This window comes from Salminus brasiliensis, chromosome 21 (assembly GCF_030463535.1).
Source record: "Salminus brasiliensis chromosome 21, fSalBra1.hap2, whole genome shotgun sequence".
In the NCBI taxonomy this organism is placed as follows: domain Eukaryota; kingdom Metazoa; phylum Chordata; class Actinopteri; order Characiformes; family Bryconidae; genus Salminus; species Salminus brasiliensis.
Genome location: NC_132898.1, coordinates 25,676,901 through 25,690,212, shown reverse-complemented (window position 1 = coordinate 25,690,212; position 13,312 = coordinate 25,676,901). Strand labels below are relative to the sequence as shown.

At 42.2% G+C, this 13,312-nt stretch overlaps 2 protein-coding genes across 3 annotated transcripts in view; both read right to left on the bottom strand.

Annotated features, from left to right (window-relative positions):
* The window catches only part of mapkapk3 (MAPK activated protein kinase 3), a 41,413-nt gene extending 39,285 nt beyond the window's left edge, over positions 1-2,128 (bottom strand). The window contains exons 1-2 of one of the 2 annotated variants that reach the window (XM_072666133.1): positions 2,037-2,127; positions 1,489-1,898 (exon numbers count right to left, since the gene is read on the bottom strand). In XM_072666133.1, coding sequence (XP_072522234.1) covers positions 1,489-1,776 — 288 coding nt within the window. In that variant the 5' untranslated portion in view covers positions 1,777-1,898; positions 2,037-2,127. Of the gene's footprint in view, positions 1-1,488 lie in introns of both variants that reach the window. The other variant, XM_072666132.1, reaches the window with a different exon arrangement.
* A 1,110-nt stretch (positions 2,129-3,238) lies between these two features.
* Positions 3,239-13,312, bottom strand: part of dnah1 (dynein, axonemal, heavy chain 1) — a 54,456-nt gene continuing 44,382 nt past the window's right edge. Inside the window, exons 69-78 of the mRNA XM_072665445.1 lie at positions 12,874-13,005; positions 12,440-12,610; positions 11,334-11,513; positions 9,275-9,451; positions 9,002-9,172; positions 8,180-8,310; positions 7,191-7,335; positions 5,882-6,088; positions 4,689-4,923; positions 3,239-3,736 (exon numbers count right to left, since the gene is read on the bottom strand). Coding sequence (XP_072521546.1) covers positions 3,615-3,736; positions 4,689-4,923; positions 5,882-6,088; positions 7,191-7,335; positions 8,180-8,310; positions 9,002-9,172; positions 9,275-9,451; positions 11,334-11,513; positions 12,440-12,610; positions 12,874-13,005 — 1,671 coding nt within the window. The 3' untranslated portion in view covers positions 3,239-3,614. The remainder of the gene's footprint in view (positions 3,737-4,688; positions 4,924-5,881; positions 6,089-7,190; positions 7,336-8,179; positions 8,311-9,001; positions 9,173-9,274; positions 9,452-11,333; positions 11,514-12,439; positions 12,611-12,873; positions 13,006-13,312) is intronic.

The following is a 13,312-nucleotide window of genomic DNA, read 5'->3' as shown; positions in this document are numbered from 1 at the left end:
ATAAATTTTTTTATGAAAGAATAAATCCTCTTGAGGTTGCCAGTAATTTGACCCCACTTGGTGTCACTAGGGTAACACGTGTCTCTCATGGTTTTCAGATTGGTGAAGAACATCCCAACACATTAAAAACAGGTCGGGGGGTTGTGAGTTCAAATCCCGAGCCATGCCACTTTGCCATCAGTGGCCAGAGTCCAAGAGAGCACAACTGGTCATTCTCTCTCCCCTCATTACTCTTAAGCGTTGTTGGCCTGCACAGACATCTGTTAGCTGGTTTGGTGGAGCTAGGGACCCCACGCTTTCCGCCAAGCGTGTTGGCTGCCCAGCAATGCCGTATCAGCGGCAGTTTTCGAAAAGATGCGTTGACTGGCTTCGATGGGTTGCGATGAACACTATTATCCCACAATGAAATGCGAAACGGAAGGGGAGAAGCGACTCACGACTTTAACGTCTTTAAATAGCGGATAATACTGCAAGTGCAGCGGCAACAGCGGCTGGAGAGCTTGCAGTGGCGTATATTGGCATAGCAGCATTTCATCACTTCCTGTTAGTAGAAAATGAGTTAGTATATTAATATTGTGTGTACTAACTTGCCAAACCAGCACTATTAAGATTACTATATAGTATATACCTTATAGTATTAGTGTGTAATACGCAATTGGGACACAGCCTGTGTGTTATTTATCCCACAATGCTTTGTGGGCAGTACATTCATCCCAGGGGTGGCTCAGCGGTTAGAGCACCGGGCTATTGTATTGGCAAGCAGCCACTGTTGGGCCCTTAACCACCCCGCTCTGCTCCCCAGCTGCCGCAGTGATGGCTGCCCACCGCTCCAGGCATGTGTGCTTACTGTCCAGTGTGTGTGTTTGCTCATGAGTGTGTACGTGTGTGTGTTCACTGCATGAATGGGTTAAAGAAGCCAGATTCCATCTGTGTCCAACACTAACGGTGAATATGGGTGTCTCTAAAAGCTCCCTCACCAAAAGCTGTTATGGATATTCTGTCGAAGGTCTGATACACTCTTTTAGCACAGATCTGAGAACTTATTGCCCTAAAACACTTTAAGATACATTACTGGTGGAGGGGTACATGCAAGGCGTTGTGCGCCTTGTCTCTAAAATCGTTGGCACTATTTTTCCATCATTAACACTGCATATAAACTGCAGTAGATATGTGTAGATTCACTGGTGGGTTTGGATAGTAAATAGAATATTTATGCCATATTTATGTTGTAGATATGGCAAGCCCTGGTTACTGTCACCACCACTGTAAATAAATAAAGCTCTGTAAGTTTCTCTGAAATAGAGAATTCACCACAAGCCACTCTGAATGACTTCTGACTCTAATCCAACAAGTGATTTTCTATCAATCCATTATTAATCTATTTGATCTCTATTGGGTTTGTGCATATACCTGCCTGTTTATTTACCAGACCTAACCCCCTCTTTAAGACCCCCTGACACCAAATCTGTTGGGTGGAAGTGAGCTTACCTTCAGAGCGCACTTCTCTCCTGATTTTTTGTTATAACACTCCAAGACTTTGCCGTTGATTCCCAAACCCAGCACCTGGCTGGAGACCTTGTATTCGTCCGTCACCGCGTTGCGCCTGATTTCTAGTTTGGGGTAGCCAGGCGAGGGCACCGGCATGGGGAAGTGTGTGGAGCCGCTGTCCGCGGCCGGTCTGGCGGCTTCGCTCTCACTCGAAGCGTCGCTTTGGGGTTCTGACTTGGCTTCGTCCGGCTCGGGCTTCTCCTCCTTAGCCTTTCCATTCTGGAGCATGATCGCCCAGTTCAGGCAGCGTTTCTCCACAGTATCGCAAAAGTAGACGAGAAAACCGACACCCAGCGCCACCAATCCAGAGTAAACCAGAGGCAACAAGACTACAAACCTACACGATCAAACTGAACGTAAAGTAGAAGACTTTAAAGTTTGCTATTCATTTAGATTCATCTGCTTCAGAAGCTGTTGGGCATCTAGCTTTAAAAAGTAATTAAAACTCTGTACTTAATATATATAAAAATACTTAAAATTACCCTCACTTTCATCCACAGTATATTCCAATGGAAATGTCCGCGACCTGTTCAGTAGAAAGCTGCATGCAGTTTCCGTCAGAGTCATCTTTCTGCCCCCGTCCTGCCCCTGTCTGCTTTGACCGTCTGATCACTGGTGCGCTAGGTTGTGCTTTTTAACCCACCCGTATTGCGGAAAGCCCCGCCTCCAGCGCTGCGATTGGCGAGAAGCGTCTCCTTTCCTGCGCTGGGATTGGACTTTCCAGAGTATTTCCACACATATGAGGGAGAGGACGACTCTAAGGGCCTGTGACTAAAAGGGGCCCTAAATATGTATCAATTAAGCATTCTGTATTCAGAATTGTTAGCATTTTGGGGCCCAGTATATTGTATATAGTATCTTGTCATGGGTCCCAAATCCCTGGCAGCGCCCCTGCTTGCAGATGATTACACTGAACCTACAATCAGCCATAACATTACAACCACTGACAGGTGGTGATCATCACTGAACCCCTTCCAATAGCACCAGTCATGGGGTGATCGTACTAGGCAGCAGGGGAACAGTCAGTTCTTGAACGTGATGTGTTGTGTTGGAAGCGGGAAAATTGGACAAACGCAAGAACACTACTAATACATACATGTAGAATCATATTTGTTCATTTTAAGTACTGAGCTACATTTAATTATTTTCCTGAAATGTTACTGATTGACTTTTACTTTTACATTTAATTGTTTTAATCATTTTTCACATTTCTTTTTCCTGTTACTGCTATTATTTGTTGCATTTTAATGTTTCATTTTCTTTTCCATTTTTTTTTTTTGCTTTAGAAATTAGCTTAATATCAGTATTACAGTTTGTTACAGTCGTATTACATTTTTAGTACATTTACGAGCCAATCTGAAAGCAGGAGGCGGGACAGTTGTAGCCAATCCTAGCGCAGGGGGGCGGGACTTTGCCCCAATACGGGTGTGGAGAAAGAAAACACGCGTCCTTGCGTCACTCCCCTTAGTTTCCACAGAGACTTCAGTCTCTTAAAGCCACAGAGCAGCCACCAAAACCAGCAGCACAAACAGAGCAGAAGTGAGATTTAAGCCTGGCACTGATCTGCGTGACGCCTTTCTACCAAGCCTTTTTCACTATAGAGTCCTGTTTGTTTGGGTGAATGGTTTTAATCAAATGGTCACATTTATGAGAAACAGTGAACAATGCTGTTTAGTGGTTGAAGCAACCTGCTAAGATTGTTACACACCTGCAGCAGCTGTGAGTTATTACTACTGGACTATATTTGCACCACTGTCTCCAAACACTGCCAGTGAAAGGCGTTTCTTCATAGACGTTTATTGTTAAAGTGCTCGGACACTTTTTGATTGACGGCTTACGAGCGTGTGAAGCAGTGCTGGCACATAAAAACACTTAGTTTGACGTTTAATCAGCGAAGGCTTTTAAATAGTAAAGTGGTTCAGTGTGAACTTCCTGCCAAGACAGCCTATCTGTAGTTCTTTAAACACTGTCCGTGTGGGAAGACAAAAAGAGTGAGTGTGTGCGCCTGTGTGTGAATGTGGCTTGTGAGTGTGTGTGTGTGTGTGTGTGTGTGTGTGTGTGTGTGTTCAGTAATCCAGTGCGCATATTAGCGCCACCCCTTGCTTGATCCAGTGGCGCTGGCTTTGGTCCGTGGGCAGCTCCACTGCGATCACATAGTTGGTGGAATGACCAGTGGTGGAGAGAGTTCCTGTTACACACACAAAAAGAGAGAGTTGGAAATTAAGGCAGAATAAAGAGGATGTGAAAGGAAGGCGAGAGAAAGAGAGAGAGTGAGAGAGAGAGATAAATAGGCAGAGGTTATACAAGAACAAGAAAAAGAGGGGAAAGAATATAGAATGAGAAAGGGGGGAGAGAAAGCAAAAGAGGTGGAGAGAAAGTAATAGAAGAAAAGGGGAGGGAGAGAGTGGAAAGAGAAAAAGAGGGGTAAAAAATTAGGAAAGAGAAAGAAAGGGCGAGAGTGGAGAGAAAGGGAGGGAGAGGTAGCGGTGGTAGAGATAAAGTAGGGAGATAAAGGATAGGATCAAGAAGTAGGGAGAGATAGAAAAATAGGGATAGAGAGAGAGAGTGGGGAGAAACAAAAAGAGGAAGAGAAAATGTGAAGAGAGAAAGGGAGAAATGGGGAAGGCAGAAAAAAGAGAAAGAAAGGGAGAATACGGAAGAGATAATGAGGGATTGAGAAAGTTGTGTGGAAAAGGGTGTGACAGAAAAGGAAGTGAGGAAGTGAGAGAAAGTGGAGAAAGAGAGAAAGGGGTACAGAAAGAGAAAAAAAGAGGTAGGGCGAGAGGAGTAGAGAGAGGGGGGGAGAGAGAGAAAATGAGGGATTGAGTGAGTGAGGGAGAGAGAGTGAAAAAGAAAGTGAAGAGAGAGGAAAAGAGGGGAGAAACAAAAAATGGGAGAAAGGAAGAGAGATGAAGATTAAAAAATGAATGGAGGTAAAGTAAGAGGCGTAAAGCAGTTAGGAAGAGAGCTCGAGAGAGCTCTGTAATGAAATGCCAAAACTAAGAGAGTCATGCATCATTCAGAGTTTACAGTGTAGCTCCAGTTTCATAAGACATGCCTCTACTGTCTGCAGCTATACACTGTTCTGCTGTTTCTCACATAAACAGACAGATACACACACTAAAACACACACAGCTCACCAGCACGTGTGAGTGTTTTATAGATGGGGCAGATGTAGACGCCCGAATGCGGAGGTTTGCGGTTGGGCACTGGGACCATCCAGATAACAGCCATCTCGGTGTAGAGCTCCTTGGGTCGTGATTGGGTCAGCAGGCTGGTGTGTGAATCCCAGCGTGCTCCCTCAAGGAACAGGCCGTGGATGAAGCAGCCCGACTCTGGCCGCTCTGTTAACTTCGCCACTGACTCCTTCATCACCTGAGGGAGCATATGAACAGTAGTGTGTTTTAACCTTTTAAACTAGGCTGCTTTCTTAGACATGGATTCGGTCTAAACATTGCCTAAAGGTTCCTTTCAATGGCAATCCATCCAAAATATCCAGGCATGTAAAAATATGCAGGCATGTTAGTTTTTACAGTGGATACCAGGGCTGGCACTGTGGATTACATAGTCCTTCACAAACATCAGTGCATTCTTGATCCTGCTGGTGTGGCTTTTCTAAGTGAATATGGCTCGAATATCTTGAATAATATGAAAGTTTTCTTAAAGTTAAAAAAAAGTGCGGTTCTGGGGGTCCGAGTGGTGCAACTATGATCTGAGGATTGCTGATTCGAATCCCAGCGAGTAATGCTGTTTGACATCAGCAGCCGGAGTCTGAGAAAGCAAAATTGGCCTTGCTCTCTCAGGAGTGGGTTAATGACTCTTTGTCTGTTAGCTGTTGTATCTGAGCTGGGGAGCCACGCTTTCCTCCGAAAGTGATGGTTGGCTAGCAATGTTGCATCAGCGGCATCAGGAAACATGTTAGTCTTAACTCTCCTAATGTTGGGGGCATTGCTAGTAATAGGGGGAGTTTACATATACAGGGACTTGGTAATTTGGTAAAAATAAATAATAAAAAAAGAGCTGTGATGGGCTAGCACCCTGTCCAGGGGGAATTCCTGGATTGTACTCAGTGATTCCTGGTAGGCTCTGAACCCATAGCCCTAACCAGTTTTGTTGTGATACCCTTAGAAACAATATACCCTTCAAAATCTGCCCCTGACTATGTGCATCGTCCCATTGGTCACAGTAAAAAAGATTAAGGTGTAGATTGTTTTGTTTTGTCTCTTACTCTGTTTAGTGTATAAAAGCAGTTTCATGATACCTTTATTGTTGGATACACCGTTTCATTGGCTATAAAGGAATAAGGGCTTTAACAAATAAGTTGTCAGCAGACCTTAAAGTCAAAACTGACGGTGTCGATGGAGAGCACAGAGCGGCGGGCGAAGTTCTGTAGCGTGCCGGTCAGGAAGGCCTGTGGGAAGAAGAATCCACTGATCCAGAACACAGCGGGAATGCCGTCAGAGATCCAACCCTTCAGGAACCTTATGCGCTGCAGCAGGTCTGACACCCAGGAAGACAGTGGCTTCAGAGACGGGTAGGCCTACAGGACGAAGAACACTCAGCATTAGACCTTTAAGGAGCCCTGGAATATCAAGCTGTTTTTGTTTTTTTGGCATAGTTGAATATTGAGAGTTTGGTACATTGAAGTGACAAATCGTGAACGTCAAACACTGTTGCTCCTCCTGTAGGAATATCCAGCACAACCAAAACTGTGAGTTGTAGGACAGGACAATTCCATACCCCAACAATTACATAACAGTCTTGACTTGTTATTTTTACCCACCAAAATGTACATAAAGTCCACCCACCAAAGAGAAAGCCCTAGCCAATACTGGTGAAACAGTAAAATTTGACTGAGAGTTGAGGAGAACAAGGTGATGTTGATACTGGAGAGCAGCTCATCACCTCCACACTCTGCTAGTTATGGGAATATGGGCTGCTGAATCAGGATAAGCCAGAGTCCTCAGAAAGGGACTTCAAGTAAAAGCCATGAAGGCAAGTGAAGATCTGCACTAGGCATCTAATCTCTCCATCGCCCACTCCCTCAAAAACAAACTGGACTCCATCAGCTGAACCAAAATGGAGCTAAACTCACATCAGAAGGGAAAAACTGGCTAACGGCACATTGCAATGAAAGGACACAATGACAGGACTCAGGACTCAGCAGCACTCCCCGATAAGACTCTGGAATAATTAGTGTTTTGTTATAGTGCTGAAACTATGCAATAATACAGGGGTTCTGTGAGCCATGCCAAGAAAAGCAGAGCTTATAATTTTTTCCCCCACAAGCCCTCCAATAAAAAGAAAAGCAGTGTATTTCAATATGCGGATAAAATAACACGGTGGCAAACAGGGTTGTAAAATCTGAGCATTTTTCACCCCAAACAAAGTTACAAACTTAATATATACACATTCAAATGCAACTTAAATAATGAATAAATACACTCTTTGGTACCTTTAACCATTCTCGCAGACACAGCAGAGCCAATACAGACAATGCACCAGATGTTTTAGAAATGATTAACAACACAAGAGAATCTGTAAATGTTCCGGACTTTCAGGGTGTGTAACAAGAAGGATTAGGTGAATGTGAGAAGAGCACATAGAGGGAGAAGGAGAAGGGGAGGAGGACTGGTTCTTGCCTTGGTCTTCCACATCTCTGGAACGGTGTTGATGAACAGACTGTTGGCCATGAGCTCCAGCTCTGATGACATCACCACCAAACCTTTCAGGGCCTTCACCAGATCACTGAGGCTCTGAGAGATCACTGCTAACAACTTATTATACCTGACGAGAGATTAGAGCAAACAGTTACATCTCAGCTAACTCTTTTTGAGAGTTTTTATTATGAGCGAGATTGTTTAATTCCATAAACCATTAATAACACTGTATTATTACTGAGAAAGCTTTAGTGAGTAAGCAAAGCCCAACTGGAGCTCACTAGATAATCCCAACAGTTTACACTATCTACAAATACTGTAGGTAAATGATAGGGGTTAAATATTTGACCTCACCATTTGATTATAATCGTTTCAGTGCTTAAAGAGATCTCAGATTTCCGATTTGATTGTTTTGGTATAACTCTGGATCATTTTTAGAAATGCACTTCATATACAAATGAAACTAGAGAATGTATCCAAGTAGTTTTGTTTCCAATAAAACAACAGACCAGGCTTCAATGGGGAGTTTTTATGTTTGTTTTTAAATTTTTGAGAATTCTACTTACACCCTTATAGTAGAGTATATAAGAACTCCATTTTGGGAAGAGGAACATGTTTAAAGATTCTCCTCTTTAATCTAACGACCTAAATTCCATTCTACCTCATTCACATGCCGTTGAGAAATTTTTCAGTTATCCAGTTATTGGATTATTCAAGTGCTCATGAAGACATAAAACTCAGATTTTTAGATTGGATTAAAGGCATTATTAGATTAGAAGAAGTCCAGCTTGGATAAAGGATAAAGACAACACCATTCATGCTATAGCAGTGAAATGGTGACAAATGCTTGAAGCCATATCATTATACTGATCAATAAAGGAACTTTATGGTAATGAGAGAACCACTGCTTTTTAGTAATTACATTCTGTACAAGTGTGTGTGTGTATGTGTGTGTATGTGCGTATACACACCTGATAACCTCCTGAATCAGTACAGTGTTCATAGATTCCTCATACATCACTGGATACTTGTTAATGACTTCCTGCATGTCAATGGGGTTGGGAATTTTCTCCATGATTCCTGTCACAATCTCCTCCACTATCTACAGGAAGAGAACCAGAAAAAGGAGCTCAACACATTTTTCTTGTCTTTCTCATATCGTATCACTTTCTAAACCAACTTTCCAACTGAGGTCTCCTCTGAAACTACAGCTTTAATTAAGGCTATGTAATTAAAGGGACCCTATTTGTCTTCAGTACTATCTGTTTTAATGGATAATTAGACTCGAATAGAAAAAAAGGACAAAAAACACCCACAAGCTGTTCTTTTGTAGTCACACTCACATAAAGCACCAGTTAGAAGAGTGGAAACAACAAGCTTTTCCTTAATTTATCCAAATTTACATTTCAGAGTTGTTGCCATAGTAATGGTGTTACTGTAATACTGATGGCGTTCCTGGGTGAGGATGTTTGCCTTATAAAAAGGATTTTGAACAAATGCTAAGGGTTCAAACTGTGTGTTTTCATTGAAGTTTGGGTTTTGCTGTATATAAACAGGTACGCCTGGAGTTCTACTAAGATAATTCAGTGAAACTGGGAAAAAAATGTTTAGTTCCATTTAATTTTAGTTGCTGCTGGCTGTAGCCACTGGCAGTGCATGAACTACCAGCCACTGCACCATTGAATAACATGGAACAATCGGTTTGCCATCACCCATCTACCATAATAATGTAGATAGATATCATACACCTCTAAACACTGCACACTCAATCAGGTATGACCATTGTTTAGTACCTCCTCCCTGGCCTTGCCCCCGCTGGACGCTGCTCTAGGCTGCAACTGGACAACGGCACCCAGCAGGGCGAACGTTTCGTTTTGGGCAAAGCTGATGTTGGCATTGTCATGGAGGCCGAATATCTCAGGTGTGTCGTTGATGGGCAAACTTCGGATATACGACAGGTAGCCCTGCAGATACATTCACCTCAGTAGACTCCTCACATCATACATCATATTGCAATGTACCTAAGGTAGGGGTTTCTAATAAAGTGGCCAGTGCTGGACAGTCACCTTAATGTCTAGGTCGGTGCTGATCTGCCGGTACTCTCCCGAGAGCGAGTAGATGTGGTCCGGGTTCAGCACAGCTGGACAGTAGAAGTCCTCTAACACGTTCATGATGCAGCGGCGGTCCCAGTCATCCGTTACACGGCCACCATAGTTAATCTCACCAGCAGTGTACTTCAGCACCTAGACACAGAGAAAGAGACCATGACAGCTGAGATTTTGATGTTTTTTAGTTCTGTGACGCTGTAATGTGATGTTAAGTAACCAAAATCCAACATCTTCCTAATATCACAAGCCAACGTCATATTGACACTGAATCCCGACTTGGTGATCAAAACCAATGTCTGGTCATCTTAACGTCCAGTTGGGGTGATATTCTAACATAATTGGATGTTGATATGATATTGGTTTGCATGGTGTTGCAAGCAACCAAAATGCAACACCTAACACTGGACTTTGATGTCAACTCAAAGTGTTTTTTGACCGATATCAGACATTGATTACAAACCAAAATTCAATGTCTATGTAATATTTAACGTCAATGTTATCCCAGTGTTGTTTTTTGGCCAATATCATACCTTGATTTCCAACCAAAATTAATTGTCAATCTAATGCTGAACCTTAATGTCAACCCAAAGTCAACCCAATTTTAATTTTTAACTAAATTGTTGGAGCTTGACATCAACACAATGGTGCTGGAAGCTGGAAGCTGCTCTAGGCTGCAACTGGACAATGGCTCCCAGCAGGGCGAACATTTCATTTTATATTTATATTTTTTTCATCAAACGTTAGAGTTTGTTTTTTGACTGGTATGCGGCTTGTATCTGGTATCTGATTTCCAACCAGAATTCAACATCTGTTAGAGCTTGGCGTCAACCTGTTTCTCACTGTATTGTTTTTAGCCTAATATTCTACAGTATTCTTATAAACATACTGCAGAGATAAATGCACAGTATATTAGTTGGGAAGCATACTTGAATGTTTTAATGTCAGTCAGTAAACAAGCTTAAGCATGTAAAACAACTAGAGTTTACTTAAAAATCTAAACAGAGAATCTTCTTTTAAATAAACTGGAGAAATGTAACCTTTTATAGCACAGTGACGATCCCACACTGAAAAAGCCCAAGAAATAAATATATATATTTTGGTCTGTGTGTGTGTGTTTGTGTGTGTATGTATTGGCATTCCTGGATGCTTTAGTTCTCTGGTAAGGCACTCAGTCAAATCGCTCTGAGCAAACAGGTATGCTGAGTATTTCTGTGCTGTTTTTGCTCAAGAACACAAACCAAACTGCTAAATTTGGCTGTGACCTGCTGTGGAAAAGGAGAGGGAGAGCATTTGTATTATTTATTATTTTTATAAATAAAGGTGCTACAAAGGCAATAGCTTTGACTACAAAGTCAATAACTGTTTGTCGCATCTTTATTTTTAAGAGTGTACTGTGAAAATACCACTCTGTTATTAACATCATGCATATACTTCATAATTCTTAATATCTTAACACAACTTTGATGATGGATAACTTTAAAACAGAAGTGAAGAACTCTCCAGTCTGTACTGGAACATCTGGTAAACTAATGAGCTGTGTTGTGCCTAATGATGCTGAAGGAAGGAGGGCAGGCTTAGGGAACAAGAAGCCAGAACAGAGTTCCTTGGCCTGCCCTTGAAAACAGTGAAAACCAAGAAGGAAAAAGGAGGAATAAGGAGAGGAGGAAAAAATAGCTTTAGGAGAGTGAAAGAGTGCAGAGAGTCCAGAGAAATGTGTGTGTGGGTGTGTTTGGGTTTGCAAGGCTCAGAGACCCTCCCTCCTCATTGAGAAATACGTCATGGCGCTGAAGGAAAATGCAGGGTTATTTTACATTCACAAGCCTTTTCGCCAACTACAGTCATTGGAGAAATGCAGCCATTGGACATTGGTGAGGAAGACTATTCATTCAGTGCAAATCACAGGATTTTTATGTTCAGGTTGATGTGAACTCTGCTTTTCCTCCATGACAATAATGCTATTGAATTATTAAAATGAATTAATACATTGTGGTGAAGTGTATGTGTGTGTGTGTTATGCCTTGAAAGGGATGTCCTGGTACTCGTTGAGGAACATCTTGAGCTGGCTGATGCAGATGCGCAGATCTCCGTCTGTAAACTCGTAGGGGATGTTGAAGCCCAGCGGTCCAAACTTCCTGCGCTCAATAGCATTCCCGTGGAACAGACACAGAGACAGCAGCAGAGACTTAAACTCTGCCGTCTGGAAGATTGCGAGAGAGAAAGAGAGAGATTCAGATGAATAATCAAGCTGTATTTATTTTAGCAAGATGTTTACCAGCCTAGACATGTAGACTAGAAAGTAAACATATGAGATTAGTTTATATAAGCTTACATTAGTGGTCGGATGTGTACAGCTCTAAAGCAATAGTTTGGACAAAAGTCCTATTTTTGTATATTTGTATATATGATATATATGGCTGTATAGATATATGTCAAACATAAATAGAGGCGCTAAAATGCTGACTGTATATATGATATATGATGATATAAGATATATATATATATATATATATATATATATATATATATAGTCACAGTCATTGGGGGAGGAGCTGAACCACTGACTATGTATATGATCTATACACTCACTGAGGGGAGGAGCTGGACCACTAAATGTATTTATGATATGTGATCTATACACTCACTGGGGAAGGAGATGAACTGCTGTATGTATATATGATACATATATGATCTTCATACTCACTGAGGAAAGGAGCTGGAGCACTGAGTTCATATATGATACATACAATTTACAGAATCATTGGCTGCATCGCAGACTGTATATATGATATATATATATACTGGACCACAGACTGTATACATGACATATATAATCTATACAGTCATTAGGGGGAGCTGGACTGCTCACTGTATATGTGATATACATGGTTTTTAACAATTAACTACACAAGATTATGTGATTTCATTTAACACATTTTCAACAAATAAGAACAATTTATATTGATGTGTTCAATGAATAGTATTCCCAGCAAGGAGCCCACATGGATTTCATTTGCAGCTTTTGACTATTGGGCTAAGCAGCAGACTTTTCGCCACTACATACCTCCAATGCAGCTCATGTGTGTGTGTAGCGTGTACTGTACGTGTGTATATATCTAGAAGCACCTTAGAGCATGAGCTGATGAAGTCATCGCTCAGGCTCAGGTAGGTTTTCAGGAGGTTGGCCTTGATGCCCCTTGGCGGTTCGATGGTCATTTTGGAGCTGTTCTGTAAGATGGACACTGGGAACTTGTTGCTGGGGAGGCTGGTCAGCCAAAGGCGGAAATCCCGATGGACCTGAGATACACAGAGAGAAAGACACAAACGCGTACTCAGATAAACACACGCTCGGGAACAGAAAGCAGAGCTAATGAGGGGGAGCTTTTAGTGCAGTCTGGGGAATTTGGGGGCATTTTGCTCTGCAATTAAACAAACCTCTGGCTGTTCTGTTAATGGACTGAACGCTACTCGTGGCGCGTGTAAATGGAGTGCTCATGATGTCGACGTGCATGTATGTGTGTATGTTTGTGCATGGTTGGTCAGTGTGTGGCATAGCTCACCTTGTCAGGGTCAATATTCTCAATAAGTCTCTCCAGAGAGGGCATCCAGCTGGGGGCGAGGTGGCAGTTTTGGAAGAACACCCACTGTCCTCTCTCCATTGCACTGTGCATCATTGCTTCAGCCCAGGGGCCCTGAAACACACACATTACAAAAAGCACTTACAACAATAATAGTGTCAAGCACCATCTAACTAGCAATAAGTAACACAGCCAACACACACTGAAGCACTTACACAACACTAGTGACAACGAATAAAGTCCTGTTCACACTCATTAGATTTTTAGAACAGCAGGACAGCAGTTTTGGGGGAATGGGGGATTTTGGCCCACTTTTCCTTGCCTTTTAAATTGAATTCTTTGAGGATCTTAGTTTTGCAGAACTGCTTTTTAAAGGTCTATCCTTTTAAGGTCGGGGGACTGAGAGGGCCATGGCATAACC